Source organism: Poecilia latipinna, unplaced genomic scaffold (genome assembly GCF_001443285.1).
Source record: "Poecilia latipinna isolate Pla-1442-1.1 unplaced genomic scaffold, P_latipinna-1.0 Scaffold147, whole genome shotgun sequence".
NCBI classification, from domain to species: Eukaryota; Metazoa; Chordata; class Actinopteri; order Cyprinodontiformes; family Poeciliidae; genus Poecilia; species Poecilia latipinna.
The window spans coordinates 284,448-301,094 of record NW_015112763.1 but is presented as its reverse complement, the minus strand read 5'-3'; the positions used below and the strand labels follow the sequence as shown (position 1 = coordinate 301,094).

The 16,647-nt window shown below is 38.9% G+C and overlaps 1 protein-coding gene across 1 annotated transcript; it reads left to right on the top strand.

The window, feature by feature from the left end:
* The first annotated feature begins 2,111 nt into the window (after positions 1-2,111).
* On the top strand, positions 2,112-13,819 carry rab39bb (RAB39B, member RAS oncogene family b). Its single transcript, XM_015029250.1, has 4 exons — positions 2,112-2,635; positions 6,794-7,095; positions 10,438-10,618; positions 11,128-13,819. Exons 2-4 carry the CDS (start codon positions 6,881-6,883, stop codon positions 11,371-11,373), a joined length of 642 nt encoding a protein of 213 aa, XP_014884736.1. The 5' UTR covers positions 2,112-2,635; positions 6,794-6,880; the 3' UTR covers positions 11,374-13,819.
* Positions 13,820-16,647: the final 2,828 nt, after the last annotated feature.

The following is a 16,647-nucleotide window of genomic DNA, read 5'->3' as shown; positions in this document are numbered from 1 at the left end:
TTTCTAGAAAGTTACAAATAATTATCTAAATAAGCTCTCGTTTCTCTTTGTTCTGGTACTAAGCACATAGAGATGATTTTGTAAATCCTGGTAGGGTTTAGACTGATGTACTGTCTTTTTATACACTGTATGCGGACACCAGGTTTCAACTGCAAACGTGTGAAATCATTTTGTCGAAAGGTGTTAAGCCTATATCCTGTTTAACAGCATAATCACACCTAGGATGATGTAAAATGACAACATGAGGGCCTTCAAGGCAGCAGCTGAAGTTTCCTGTTTTTCACACAAACATGTTAAGACAATCTGTCTGTAGAGCACCATTCGTGAACAAGCTAAGTGCTATTGTATTTTATGTAATGTATATATCTAAATATCCACTAAAATGAGCAAAGGCTAAAATTCAAATTTAAAATGCACGAGAACTGAAAATGTGATTATATTTGAAGTTGAAGTACACGGTCATGTTTTCATTCCTGATTTGATGGTGTCAAAAGTTTCTGCACATCTCAGGTTGTTAACTCCCTTTGGTGCCCCCACATGTTCAGTTTTGGTATTACAAGCATTCTGGATAAATTACAGATGCCTAACAAATTAGTATCTTAAAGAGACCTGCATAGAGACCGCTACAGTAATTTAAACTACTGAAAAAAAAAAGAATGCACCAGTTCTGGTTATGTCTTTAAGATGTTAGTAGGTTGATTTATTAATAAACACGTGGCTGGACATACTGATTCCTAACCTGTTTAGGGCTATGACTTTGTCTTTTCTTTATTAAATTGTAAAATTATTAAATTATTTTCACTTTCCCAACTGAGGGAAGGGCTGCTGTTACCGCTCTATTATTTTAATTAAATTAAAACAGCTGATTTGTCTCTTCAAAAAGAAGAGGTGATTAAAGTCAGTCCTACAGCATCTCATTTATTGTTTTTCTTAACCAGATTGTCTCATTTCTATATTATTTTATTTTCCTTGTTGTCTGTAGTGCTGTCTTTTCCTTTCTGAATCACAATGGCATCTGTCAACAAATTACATTAAAAGCATAAATGTGAATATTGTCATGTCTGTTAGCATTGATTTATTGTTTTTGCTGTTTGGACAAATTGTTTTTAGAAAAGCACTCACTGCCTTGCAAATGTCAAAAATGATTCAAGAACAGAGTTGAGCCGACTGGGAAAAACTGAAAAAAAAAAAAAAAAAAAGTGACAACAGTAAAGATTTGATTTGATGTTCAAAGAGATGTATCTTTCACAGTATTTTATTAAAAGAAAAAAACAAAAACTAAAAAGAATAATGAATGATATTTAATCAAACAAAATAAAAAACGTCTACAAACCCAACAACAAATAATAACCCCTTTTCAAATATCATAAAATCTAGTCAATGATAAAACAAGAATGACCTTGGCTGCTTTCAGTCAAACAGTCAATGTCCTGGATACCAAGGTAACCTGCAGAAATACTGAAAAAGCCTTCCACAAGCCTTTAAACTCAAGGTCCATTGAAATTTGTGATGAGTTTATTATTGTACTTCCATTTTTTATCAGTTAGCCTAAGAGCTACCTACTTACTTAACTACATAGCTAGCTAGGCAGATAGATCAGATATTTGTGGTTTGTGGTGCGGGAGAAGAAGAAACTACAATTCCCAGACCGTAGTGAGTGCGCAAGACCGGTGACTATTTCCGGAAGTGCTCATCAAGGAGTGAGCGTAAAGACCGTAGTGAGTGCGCAGCTCAATTCTTAAGTACAGCCGAGATGTTTAAAAACAAATGAAAGACAGATTTCAATTAATGAGAAACGGCCACAGAAACTATTATTGTTTATTTTTTTAAAAACCGAAAATGTTTTTAATCCTTTGGCCACATTGTCTTCTGATAGTGCGTTAACCTTTGTTTAGTATAAAAGTACAAACATGTGTACGTTTTCTTAGGTGCTTTGTAAGGAAACTTACAGAAGCTGTGTATTTCTAGGAGTCAAATACATAACTCTATAATTCCAGGTCTACGTGAAGGTAAGCTGGGGGATTTTCCGCGAAAACGGGAAACTTTTCTACCCCCCTCTTCGTCTCCGCTCGGTTCTCGTTGCGCCCGTACGCGCTTCTTTACGGTAATGGTACTGATGCGGGATGAGTCAGGCTGTATGATGCTACTGCTGCTGCTGTGCTGCCGTCGCTCTCTGCTGCCATTTCATCTGCGCCGATTAGCTCCAAACACTCAGCAAACACAGAAGGGATTTTTCGGGATCCCCACCACCACCTCCCGCCCTCCTCTTCATCCTCTCAGCTCGCCCCCACCCCGCCGCCCCTCTCCCTCAGACGCTATTGACAACGGGGGGCTCAGTTTGAACCGGACTTCCGCAGGATCCGTGTGTTTTTCAGAGAAGCTGCACCTGCTGCTCTGGATGCGCTTCTGTCTCAGCTGTCCGGCGGGGGACCCTGACCGAAAGAAACGGAACAGCTCCGGACTCCAGCGAACCAGTGTGTGTTTGTACTAATAATACTAATAATACAGAGTCCACAGATTTTTTCTTTTGGGGCCTGAGCGTCGAACCAGTCCGACTTGTTGGTGCCATGGAGCTCTCATCGGCCTGGTCCTGAACAGCAACACCGGCCTAAAGCGGACCCACTTCCTGCTGCAAGTAGGGACAATTCTTCTTCTTCTTCTTTTTTTAATCAACAATGTATGTTTCTATTAATGAACTTAACTTAGTAGCTATATAGTTTTAGTACTTAGTTGCTCTAAAATGACTGAAATCAACATAATACATGTGTGATTTGTTGAGAAGCTCATTAAATATGCCCTCAAAGATCATTTTCTGTGCCTAGAGATAATTCTGGCAGGTTTCAGTAGAGTAGCCCGGTCAGCTCTGCAGTCCAGCTGTCCTTTATCTGCTCCTGTTGGAGATTTTGGAAGGCGTTTCTGGACCTCATCAGGAACAAGAGCTCTGAGGCCGTTCTATCCACCAGGGATTCCAGCTGCTAATGTTTGCACACTGACTGGGCCGTGCAACCCGACTCTGCTGGAGAGCAGGGCTGATGGGAGGCTTCATAAAGCTGGCCCTCTGCCCGCCTGGTGGCCTGATACAACTCAGATAGATTATGTGTCAAAATCAAAGGAGATTACCTTTGAAAATTGAGGGAACTCACTTGATTTCATACAGAAAACACCTACACTGTTATAGTAATTTCCTTTAAAAGTGATGGTGTTGTGCAAAAGCCACTTTTTAGAGCTTTACGACATGTTGTAATGTTATTCCCTCATCTAAAACATACCTGGAGTGTTGCCCTGATTAGATAAATCCTGTCATCTCCCCCTCTCAGCTGCTTCAGACTAGCCAGTAGCAATTAGCAAACACCTGCTGCAACTGCGCCTCTGCTGAGCTCATACAGGAGCTACTTCTGAAGTACTTATTAGAGGGTTAATAAAGGAGCGATGTGACGACTTCCTGAAGGGAGTATCAGAAAGAGCAGGTATTTCTTAAAGAGACAGAGGCCCAATTTCATGGTGTTAATTCACAAAGTCACATTTCTTTTAGCCCCCCCCCCCCCGTGGTCTTAAGAGATGAAACGATATGGACCCAAAAAGCTTTTTACTCTGTGCATAGTCCGGCGGAGTCCGAGTGGGCTTTTATAAGGTTTTTATTTTTTTGTGTGTGGTTTTGGGAACTGACGGTCTGACGGGACAACTCGCCACACACCTTCTATGCTATGAAACAGCAGATGCCTGGAAAACACACAATACTGTCACTTTAAGTAATACCCCTTTCTTCCATAAACTTCAACTTATCTTATTAAAATTTTATGCAGCAGGCCGACACAAATCATTACAGAAATTGGAAGTAGAATGAAAATAATATGTGGTTTTCAGTGCTTTTTATTTTACTTAGAAAGCAGATTTTGAACTCATTTTACTTTACAGTTATTGCCCACTTTCTGTTGGCGTTGTGAATACAATCCCATAAAACGCAGGAAGAAAGCTCAAGAGTTATAAATACTTTTGGAAGACCCTGTAGATTTAGTTAATTATAGAAACCCTCCTTCTTTACAAGAGCAACTATAAAGTAAAAATAAAGTTCATAACGACTATGAAAAGAAGAAATTTCACTAGATATTATGTTTCTTTCTGCTTTTCTATGTCAGGACAGGAATAACACATTTCTTTCTCCCAAAGCAGATCATTGACTCAAAGTTCAGTTTGTCAGCAGCTCACATGAAGGTGAAAGTCTTCAGTTATTGATTGACCACATCAGAGATCATGACTTGTGATCAATAAGTGGCAGAAAAAGCCAAGAAACAATAAAATACGTCAGCCGTTTTCTGTACAAAATGATATTTAGCAAAATCTAGAATCCAAACTTCCACCGTCTCTAACTTTGTCCATTCAGAACCACCGTAGCTCCTGATTTAAGGTGTTAAAAACGCAACAGACTGTTCTCATGGGTTTCTGCCCACCGTCTCATCCTCTGCTGCTACAATATTCAGCTGTTACCTCGTGATTTCAATGAAATCACACAGAAAAGACGACAAAGTTACAGATAAATCACAGAGGAGGTGTGACAATGTAGACAAGCGTCCATTTGATGAACAAATCGATCAGGTAATCAATAGAAAAGGAACGCTGTGGTTGTGTTTGGTGTCTGCTGTGATTTTTATCTGCAGTCTAGTCGCAGCGACTGCAGCCGTTTTGCACAAACAGCATCAGAAGTCTCCAAAAAGCAGTGAGAAGAGCGAGGCGCTGTGGTCTGTTGACAGCAATGTGATGAGAAAAACAACAGAATGGATCTGAAAGCTGTAAAGTTCCTGCTGCTGACATGTAATATCTATAAATTACTCTCTCATAAAACTCCAGCAGCCTATAAAATATTTTTTTCTACTAAGTAAATACATTTTTTTAATATATCATAACTCAGCAACACAGCAAACTTGTGCCCAATTATCACATTAAGATTTTACATGAAAAAAAAAAAATAATAATAATAATAATATTACTACTTTTTTTCTGGAACCATTTCGATTTTGTTGTGAATGCTAAGGCGAGTCAGCATGGCCACCAGTGACGGTAAATAAAAGGTTTTCCTTTAACAACAAATTGTTTCTCCCTCGTTAGCACATTTAGCAGGGCGTTCACGAGGTTGATTGACAGCGCTAAAACCCTCCTCGTGGCTCTGATTGGTTGTTTTTGGTCGGGTGTGGTGCACATCTTTTCACAGATTATCTGTCTGCCGTGACATGGTGATAGTTGCATGCAGTGACTTCCAGGCAGTTCTGCTGTTGGGTTCTTATGAAATGTTCTAGCCAGAACTAGCTTTGTTCTGGTTCTTGCAGCTCTGGCAGGGAGAACGCAACACTCTGAGTATCTCCATCCAGCACATTAAACTGTTTATGTCTCTCCTGTCACTCCATAGTCATATTGTTTCCCTCGAAATGCAGCGGTGCGTTTGTCAATGATTATGTAACCAAGAGTTACCAGCCGGTCAAGGAGGACGCTGTTAGGAGTTCACTCCATCATACAACGGGACGACAACTCAGGAACTATTTTCACTGCTACTTCAAAACCACACATATATTTAGGCTTAAAGCATTCACATTCATAAAACAGTAGGTGTCACATTTGATGAGACACACTTCATTTGGACAAGAAATATTTTGGTGCCACAAGATTTCATTTGTGGGGGGAAATAAAAGTAAATTGTAATTGGAAATCAGAATTAGCCGGTTATTTCTGATCAATATATAGCTATTTATTAGTGTTACTACTGAGAGTTTTTGGTGTTGCTGCCTTATAATCCCCAAAATTTCAGAAGCTAAGTCTGGGATTAGCATGACATACAGTTTGTCTTGTTTCAACAACAAACGGAGTGGAAATTAGAATTACGAATTGCTAACTCCAACCAGGTTATTAATCCAATAGCAACTCATTTCTCTTCATTTACGCAGAAATAAACAGTTACTATGGAAAAACTGGTGAAATTTGTTTTCAGAAGAATGTTTACAATGATGTCTGAAATGTTTATTACAACAAAAATGTGAATATATTTTTTCCAAATATTAATAATAATCAAAAATATGTATCTGCAATACATATTAAGGAGACATACATTTAATGTAAAATAGGCACTTAAACTTTTAAAGATTTTTTTGGCTTAATTAAAAAAAAAATTCTGAAACTGCAATTTTGTGAAGATTGCATTTTGATGATTTTTTTTTAAAAAAAGTCTGAACTGCATTTAATCTTTGCTAGTACCAATCAATCTTGAATTGGAATATTCCACACTGCACAGAGATTCATTAAAATGCAAACTGAAATTTACTGCACTGTATTTGTCAAAGTACAAAGAATACACTTTCTATACTTTAGGTTTGGCATTAAGACAGCCTTGGTTTACCAAAAGAAAGTTATTGTAACTTTTTGGATCATTTGCTTGTCTAACAGATTTATGTACAAGGCAAATGCCACATTAAATATTTTTTTAAAAACGAACAAAAATTGTTATACTTGCAAATTTAGCTGGAGTGGGTACCCCCGTCTGTGTTTTGCCCTGGGCCCACATGTAGCTAGGACCACCTCTGATGTCGTTATTTGATGCTGGTGTTGTAATAACAAACTGCGGAGTCAAACTGACTTAATAAGGATATTATTGAAACTTTTGTGTTTTCTACTCTAAAAATAATTAAAAGATTCCTGTCAGCTAAACTAATAGACACCATATAACAAATGACCCCTCCTCATATTGCTCCCGCCTTGCTTTAGCCAAACGGCCTAACGGGGGGAAATACGCTTTTGTCTCTCACTCAAGCTCGCGCCGACGCACGCGCACCTCGGGCGCTCCACACCTCAGCAGACCGCAGCGGCAGCAGCGCGCGGAGCGACGCAGTCAGTCGTCATGGAGGCCATATGGCTCTACCAGTTCCGCCTCATCGTCATCGGGGACTCCACGGTGGGCAAGTCGTGTCTGATCCGGCGGTTCACGGAGGGTCGCTTCGCCCAGGTGTCCGACCCCACCGTGGGCGTGGACTTCTTCTCCCGGCTGGTGGAGATCGAGCCCGGGAAGCGGATCAAGCTGCAGATCTGGGACACCGCGGGGCAGGAGCGCTTCAGGTGAGGGGAGGAGACCGGCTGGCAGGCGGCTGGACGCGCTTAGCAGATGATGTGAGGTCCTGCTGTTTCTTTGTAATCCTCTGCGCTCTATATGGAGTGGACTGTAATCACGTGAGGGCTTATTTGTCAGCTTTTTTTCTTTAAAGTTACCGGTGGCAAAAAGTGTGTTTAATAAAATTGGCGACATTTTGTTTTGTCGAGACAAAAGGGGGATGTATTTAGGTAATTTTTTGAGAATATTAATAAAAGAATGTGCGAACGAACACTTCTGCATTTTTACAATAAAATACAGAAGCTGTCAGAGCTGAATGTCCCGTTTTAAAAACGTTTTGCTTGTTCATCACTCTGATTCGTCCCAACTTCCAAAGCATCTAACATGTTTGTGCTTTTCTTCTCTGAAAATATTCTAATGAACACAAGTTATAGAATAAGCTCCTTCACAGGCAAAAATACATTAAAAATAATTGCCCCCCAAAAAGTAACTATGCAAAGTCTATATGTGGTGAAATTACACTTAATTGTGATATGAGCTTATGATTTCTCTGGAAACTTAAAGAGTGCAAAATAGAACATTCTCACCCAAGTAAGGCTAAAATTAGATGCTTATTTTCCTTATTAAAATTGTTTTGTTCATGAATCTGCAGATGTGTAGGTGAAGGTCAGTAGGATGTGTCGTGTTTTAGGTTTTCTGGATGGAACGAGTAAAATACGTCCAGACTGCCTGACCAGACCGAACCCAAACCTCACGAGAGCCAGACTTCCAGAGAAAGAGCTGTGGGAAAAGTAGCAGAGTCACATTCAATGAGCACATGACTTTCTCACTACAGAGAAGAAAGAGGAACCCAAGGTCCAATTTAAATACTGATTTATCTAGAAACCGAAACTGCCATCTGTTGTGTAACATTTCATCATGCCGGTTTGGATTGAAGAGGAATGCAGAGCAGCAGTTTGAACAGGCGAACATTCTTTCAAGGACAAATCTTTAACTGACCTTTGACCTGTCTGTAAAGTGAAATTTGTTTTAATTGACAGTGAGACATTTGAAAAAAGAACATTCGGGTTGTACAGAGTTACAAGCATGCATTAAGATATACATATACATTTATATAAGCACAGCTGAAGTTATAGCTTTTAGATTTATTGCAGTAAGCAACAAATCAGTTAATTGCAAAACGATAATCTGCCCTTGCGTGATTTATCGTTTCCTCTTTTTTCTCTCTTTCTAACAAAAACTGGATAACAAAAGTCTTCAGTCTGGTGCTTTGGTCTCAACTAGCCCCTTTTTTTGAAGGCCAATTTTGTTTACAGAGTTCATAATTCATGAATTATTACGTCATTATTTGAAAATGGTTTCAAATCAACAGTATTATCGTTTATCGCGATAACTTCCAGAACAATGTATCGTCCAGCAAAACTTCATGTTACTGTGACAAAAAAATTGTTTTGATACTCAATGTCAACAAAACCCATGCATATATCTAATATCTTGAAATTATTCAGGACAAGTGCAATAGAAGACCAATGTGTTGGCAGAGAGTGCTGAGGACGCATGAAGATATAATATTTTAATATTTTATAGTAACATGACATTATAAAGGTGTCTCTACCGAGGTTCTTTAGACATCAAACAAAATTTCATGCCCCTGACTTCATTTGCAGAAATTTATTTTAAGCTGTTACTTTTCTACCTTCCTGTATGAACTAGCTGTGCCACATTTCAAATGCTACACCTTTTGTTTTATATTAATTTGTTTAGTTTTACTTTCTGAAATACTGCCCTATTAAAACACAAACAAGATTTGAAAACCGTGAAAAAACGAAACTAATATTCTTTTCTCTCTGTTTTATTCCCTCTGTGATTTTCTACATGACAGCAATTTTGTTTTCTAAACTTCCAAGGTCGATTTTTAAATCTGTTTACTTCCATTGATTCATAGCTGGTCATTTCTATCATCATCGATAACGACAGGACAGGACAGAACCTGCAGAGTATAAATCGCTGCACAGACACAGCAGCATGTTAGAAAGGCTGAAATACGTCTTCACACTCATCACTGAGCTCATCCTGGTGACGAAGAGGATGGCTGTCACCTGCCTTTACCCTGAGCGTTTCCATGTCAACAGCCCTAAGAGACCAGACAAGCGTTTTTCCATGATGTCTTTCAACTATTACTTAAAATGAAACGCACGTTTTGAACTGCGACGTCCTCGCACCGCGATACATGAACAGAGTTGTGGTTTAATTTGATTCTGCATGGCCATCTGCTGACATATATCTGCAACAACTCCTGTAAACATGTAAATAATTCACAACTAAGCTTCAGAATCTGACTGTTTCCTGAATCTGATTTCCTAAGTTAGTGTCCTACAATGTTCATTCCCGACGGTTTACTTTAAATTCCTAACAGTGATCTTTGTGTCGGTTTATGTTGGACCTCATGAAATTCTGGCTCAGTTTTGAAATGCTACAACAAAATGGCTTCAGGCTGTTATTCCCACCGTTCGCAGGTGATGTTGGGATTTTGTTGCACAGCTGAATTTGGCAATTTTTTCCTTCACATTCCCCTCTTCTGTCCTCAGAGACGCAGATCTTTTAGTCATTGTTGTTTCATCTGCATCTTTCCTGCTTCCATAAATATACCTGTATAAATTAAGCATGCATGTGTCAAATCAAGTGACTCACTTGACAAGTCGGGCTTTTTCCCCCACCTACCCCTTACTTCTTAATGTATTCTCCCAATTGACTAATCCTCACTTCTTGCTTTTTTCTCTCAATCTCAAGCCTATAAATGGCGTTCCTAAGATAGATTTCATAAAGTATGACGGAAAATAAAAGGAATCAGGAGAAATTAGTGTTCGTGTCCCTGGAGGGCCGTTGGATTCTGCTGAAACTGAGCAGCTCTGTCCCAATTTGCTCTGCAGTTACTAAGGATGTTTTCACACCCGATAGGCCGGTAGACGTGGTTCAGATGGGGATTAAAATTTACAATATCTGTTGAATTTTCAGTTGCTGCGGTTTGCTTTCACAATGCACTGCATCAAATGATCCAAACTAATTGAAAAACCTGTTCACCTCCTAGCCTGTGGGGGCGCTGCACCAAGAATTATTGAAGGAAACAACAGGAAAACCTCTGAAATGTACGACTGTGTGTAAAACACACAATTTTGTTTACCATGACACCAATGAAACATGGAATTTTTAAAAACTTACCTTTACTGGACTTATGACAGAGTGAGAATTCAATAAAAGTACTGAGGTACAAAAGCGATAAACCCAAAAAGTCAGACCTACATGCCAAGAATCAAACGCATTGAAAGCATCTGTTTCTGTCTGCTGCGTAGGTCCATCACCAGAGCTTATTACCGTAACTCTGTGGGTGGGCTCCTCCTCTTCGACATCACCAACCGCCGCTCCTTCCAGAACGTCCACGACTGGCTGGAGGAGGCGCGCAGCCACGTCCAGCCGCACAGCATCGTCTTCCTGCTGGTGGGCCACAAGTGTGACCTCGAGGCGCAGCGCCAGGTAAGAAACAGGAAACAATCCAAAACTGGCTTCTTATAAAGATAGGTTGAGAGAAAAAAAAAGAATTGTGATGGGAAATATTTTGTTTTTGTAAAGGTTGATCAGTCCGGATTGCAATGAGAGATGAGTTTTTTTTTTTTTTTTTTTTTTTTAAATTCCTGTAACTTAAAGAGATCCAATCTAAAGTCTTAATAAACATTTCCACATATTTTACTTTTGATTTATTTATTGTGAATTACTTTTTCTTCTGTCACTTAATGTGGTTCTGGAAAAGAGACATAAGCAGATTGTTTACGTCTCAATTCCTGAAGTGATGCTGCTTACTGGAGATGATGTTCAGAAACATGATCTGTGCAGAATCTCACGTTTCAGTTCAACACATAACTCGGCAATTGATAACGCGTCATTTCACGTGTCTCAGCTTTTTTTTTTTTTTTTTTTTTTTTTGACACCAGAAGAAGAAACAAATATTTGCAAAAACATATTTAAAAATTTTTTCAATCTCACAGGTGACCCGGCAAGAAGCGGAGAAGCTGGCCGGTGCGTACGGCATGCGCTACATCGAGACGTCGGCGCGCGACGCCATCAACGTGGAGCACGCCTTCACCGAGCTGACCAGGGAGATCTTCGCCTTGGTGCGGTCCGGCGACATCACCATCCAGGAGGGCTGGGAAGGCGTGAAGAGCGGCTTCGTGCCCAACGTGGTTCACTCGTCAGAGGAAGTGACCAAGAGCGACCGCCGCTGCCTCTGTTGATCTGGGTGAACGGAGGATTCGAAAAGGGAGTGGACGCCGAGCGGAGCCGCCGATGACGGACTTAACTGTCGGCCGTCCAGACGGAGGAACTGTACTTCCTTCAGACTGAATACGGATTTGGACGGGTTGGGAAACTCGGTGAACATGCCGGTTCTCAGTGTCGACGAACATCATAACAACAAGCGGAGGATTTGGAGGGATGGATCCGTCTCTGTACATGTTTTTTGTTCTCAGAGGGAAAAGGGTCAGAGTTGTTTCGACTGGACTGCTTTCCCAGAACGTCTCGCAAAAGGCCTTAGAAACCGGATCTGTTCAGATGACTATCGTTTTGATTTCTGCCATTACCTCCTTTCCATTAAACACCTCTCAATATGCAATTTTATGATCACATTAACAAGAGATCACATCTTTCTTTACTCGTTTCTCCTAAAGCACCATATAGCGTCGTTTGGTCATGTCCTAAGCATTAAAGTTGTTTCTCCTTCGCCGACATGTTTCACATTCCAGAAATCAATAGAGGAGTCCTGGAGGTCTTTAAAAAAATCTCGGACCTGTCGCTTTACTACTTTACAAAAGTATTTATACCACTTAAACATTTTTTTAAACTTATTTTCAACCTTGCAACTACTAAGTTCAATCTATTTAATTGGAGTTTTTGTGGTAGTCCAACATAAAGTGGGACAAACGTGAAGTGGAAAGTAGATGGTACACAGTTTTCATAGAGGGTTCGCACATCCTTAAGGTCTTAAATTCATGTATCTAAAATTAAGGCCTTGAAATGTCTTAAAGTCATTAAAAAATGTAAGTTGACCTTAATCAATTTTGTCGAGGCAGGACTATTTAATCTGGCATATGCTACTAGATATATGCTCACAGATATCTTCATGGTAGCGGTTGAAGCTAGCACTAATTAACTGGTAATGTACCTGTTAGCTAGCTAGGTTTTTTCATCTATCATGGGAAATTAACTGCCAGTTGTCTGGATAATGTTCGTCTTCACCACTGACTCACTTCTGTTGCTAACCAACATGATGCTACTTACATTTTGTTCAAAAAATCTCGGCCTTACTTCTATATAAAATATGTAATGTCATTTTGTAAATTTCTGTCATGATACAAGTTTTAAATTTTAGTCATATTGTCCTTAATTCGGTCTTAAAATGACTTAAATTTGAGTTGGTGAAGCATGCAGAAACCCTGTTTCAAATCTGATTCGCTTTCATCTCTTTGCTCTCTGCTAAGTAGTCCAGTTTAAAGTTCACCACAAGCCATGTAGGGAATACAACAAACATGTGGAAGAAAATCTGCTAAAGACATAGGCCCAGTCAAAGTCCAGACCTAAATAAAAAAAAATAAATCAGTGTCAAGACATAAAGATTGATGATTCAAGACTTTCTCCATCCAATCTTTCGGAACTTGAACTAATTTGCAAAGAAGAATGGGCAACCATTTCAATTACAGATGCCCAACGCTGGTAGAGACATAATGCAAGAACAAAAGGTGGTTTTATAAATCGGTAAGTTTCTAATGAGAGGGGAACAGGAAAGAGGCCAACCCAACTCCTCTATCCACTGAGCCACAGTTGCTCTCAAAATATCCTCTGAAACTCTTCACAGTCATGCGCTACGTTGTGTTGGTCCGTCACATAAAATCAAACTAAAATACATTATCTTTTTTGGTTGTAATGTTACAAAATGTGGAGAAAAAAAATAGTGGGCAATAAATATTTTGAAAAGATTTAAGACCTCCAGCGAACTCAATGACATTGACCTGGTCGCATTAACCATATGTGTAAAAGTCACGCAATAACACGACACCTCCCTGCTGTTCGCAACGGACTCCAACTGCACGAAGACAAAGTGTACAGCTGAACTCATGAAGGTGGAGCTGTGGACACGTCGAACTTCATGTCTGCCTGTTTTATTGAACACACCAGGTGGATTTGTTGAACTCTCTTGGAGTCTGTTTGGAGCAGGAAAGCACCTTAATAGTCAAGTCTGTCTACACAGGGAAAGCCTTATTTGGTATACTTCAGTTCTCCAAGGTCAAACCGACAGAGACGGACTAATCACATCAACGGACACTTGACGAATGGACTCCATGGCAACACTACGTAACCAACAATGCACGCTAAGGAAAGAAGGAAAATCACCCCAAAGAAAGCCGACCTACGAGATTCAGTTCTGTTCGATACGAGTTGCTCATGTTGCTTTGATCTGTGAAAATGCAGTCATATACGAGTTTATTATCGCTTAAGTTCAACCCTGCAGTTTTATCTCACCACCATGATGGCTTCGCTATGACATTACATGTGAGGCGCACAATATAGAGAAGACTTAAACTGCTTCAAATTTGGTTTTTCAAACTTTATCTTTACCTAAATTTGATGATTACATTTCAAGATGCATTCCAACCCCTGACATGAAAATTAAAGAAATAATGCTTATATAATGTGGACATTTTTTTCTCTTATTTTCTTGCCATCTCCTAGTTTTAGTTGTGCAACATGACAGAATGAACACAAAGAAAAGAAACCTTCAAACTGCTGTTTTAAGCTGCTATATCTGAAAAGACAGATGGTAGAAACTAGTTTTTAGCTCCATACTTTCTCATCATAGTGCATATGTAGGAAGCCATAGATCATTTAAAACATGGTATAGTCATTTTACACGTAGCTCTTTCCATGTCATTTTATTTCATAGACTCATGAAAAAAAAAACCTTAATGATTCTGTTTTCTTTGCCTGTGATTGGCTGTAGTTAAGGATATCCGTTCATAGATGCAATTGCTTTCAAACTTGGAACTTGAACCCTGATTAGTTGGGTTTGGTGTGAATGATTGTCTTCAATGCTAAGAGTCAATTTTAGCAAAAGTTATCTATAAAACCCACATGACACGGGTCAAAAAAGAAAATATAATTAAAACCTGAAATGATTCATTGTGGAAATCAAGTAATCTAAGATTTCAGAATCAACTTTTTTTTACTTGGTGTGTGGGGGGCGAGAAGAATCTTTTCAATTCAGGCAAAATTAATATTCAAGGCAAATAAAATAAAATAGGCAGCCCTCTTGATTTAAAACCTATTTAAAAAAAATCATATATAGAAATCATGTTTTAAAAAAGCAAGTAGAACCAAAATTTCCTATTGCCTTTATCTTTTTTTAATTTTTTTTTACCAAATCTTATAAGTGCTGAAGTCTGTTTCTACATTTCAAGTGAAAAATATTTTGAAATTCTCAACTGGATGCCATCCACTGCCATCTATTTAGGAGAACCATCCACCATCTGGAAAGAAAGGGGCGATAAGCACAGTCACCTCCAGTAAAACACAAATGCAAATCTGTGTGTGAACCAAGCAACCACTAAATGGCTAAAGCTGCCAACCAGGAAGTAGCTTCTTTACAGGAAGTGCACTCAGCAGCTGACTGTCTGGAGGACTGGAAACTGTTCATAGTGATGAATCTCAGCATCAGAAGGTCATGGGATGCTGCTGCTATTATAAGACGCCACTCTGGCAGAACTCTACCCGTGTCAGTGTTAACATCTGAAGATTTGTTGGAACCGAAAACAAAAAAAGAAAAACACTTTCATATGAACACAAGTACATTTCTTTGACCAGGCAGAGGCACTTTGAATAAAACGGCTAATTGGTTGAAAAGCTCTTTCTAGTGGAGAGACAGAGTGATTTCTGGGAACTCTGCCAGGATTTTTGGTGGTGTTGGGTTTCAGCAAGCCTGCACACACACACATATGCACACGCACGGACATTACTCTGTTTATTCAAAATAACATTTATGTTAGTTACTTAGGGGAAACGTGGTGAATGTTATCAAAAGCTCAGAAAACTTAAAAATTATCTCTGCTTGTATGAGTTATAAATGGAAGCTAATGCTAAAATGCTAATTTCAATCAGACACACCCACAATGTGTCAATGACAATTTACAAACTTTTCCTTTTCTATACTTTCCACTTGATAAGAGTAAAAAAAAAAAAACAAACATCAAGAGGAAATGGAATTGCTGTGCAAGACTTAAAAATAAGAGTATAAATAAATGTCCAACTACTTGAAGTCTTAACCAAAACTTTAACTCGGATGCTAAAGTTTATTCAATTGAAAATTTACAAAACAGGCACTGTTTTGTTCCATAGGTTTTAAGCGTTTTAAAACCTATGGAAAAATTCACTGAAGGAAAGCGTGCTAAACATTTTAGCAAAATCGCTAAACTTAAAAATGAGCTACGCTATTAGAAGATTAGCCAATGTCTAGTTAAGACGTTAATATTTAATTCTTAACTAAATCTTCAACACGGATGTCAAACTTTATTCCACAAAATTTTTTACAGGCGAGTTAGTTTGTGCTCTAAAATGTACTTGGAAAAAATTAAAGGGAAGCGTGCAAAACGTTTTCAAAGTTAGCAAAAACGCTAATAGTTGAAGTGTGACCGCCACTGGAAAATACTTCACAATGAGCAGCAACAATTGCTTTTCTAAAGTCATTGCTGATGTCTTCCTTCATGGGTTTGTATTGACTCCAGTCACCACCAGTAAGTTCCTTCTTCTAGTCTTTTCCCTTATAGCTGTTTTTGTGACGTTTCCATCAAAAATAACACACAAAGCATCAAATCAAGGGCTCATCTCTTTTCCTAAATGATCTTTTTCTTTTTACTTCATTAATTGTTTAATGAATACAGTGGAAGACAAATAAATACAGACAAAACAGTGGCAAGGAGAGGAGGAAAACAGAAAAGGAGGAAATATGGAGAGGAAGGTCAGAGGACGGAGAACTGCGGCAGGTCTGGCGGACGAATCCTGCTGATCTATGTGAAACCCTGCGAGTCTCAGGAAGTGGGAACCAAAGTTTACAAGGCAAAACCAGTTTATCCTAGAGCCGTACTGGCCGGGCTCTATGGGAGGAAACTAAACCGTGTAATGATGTAAGCGTTAAGTGTCAACGCTGGCTGAAAGAAAGTTTTCAGTGGAAGATACAGGAGGAAAATCCATGGAGGACAGGATGGTGTATGTAAAAACCTCATTTCTGATCTGCCAGAAGAAATAAATAAAAAAAAGAAAGGAACACAGTGAAATCAATAAAAAGAATACAAAACTGCCGTGTTGACGTTGTTTTTTGGTTAATTTTTACTTGAAAAAATACTTTAAAAAGTAAAAAAAAAAAAAAAAAAAAAAAAAAAAAAAAAAAAAAAAAAAAAAAAAACAAAAGAAAAAAGGAGGGGGGGAATTTTGGGCGGGGGGTTAAAGGGGAGCCGCCGAAGGGA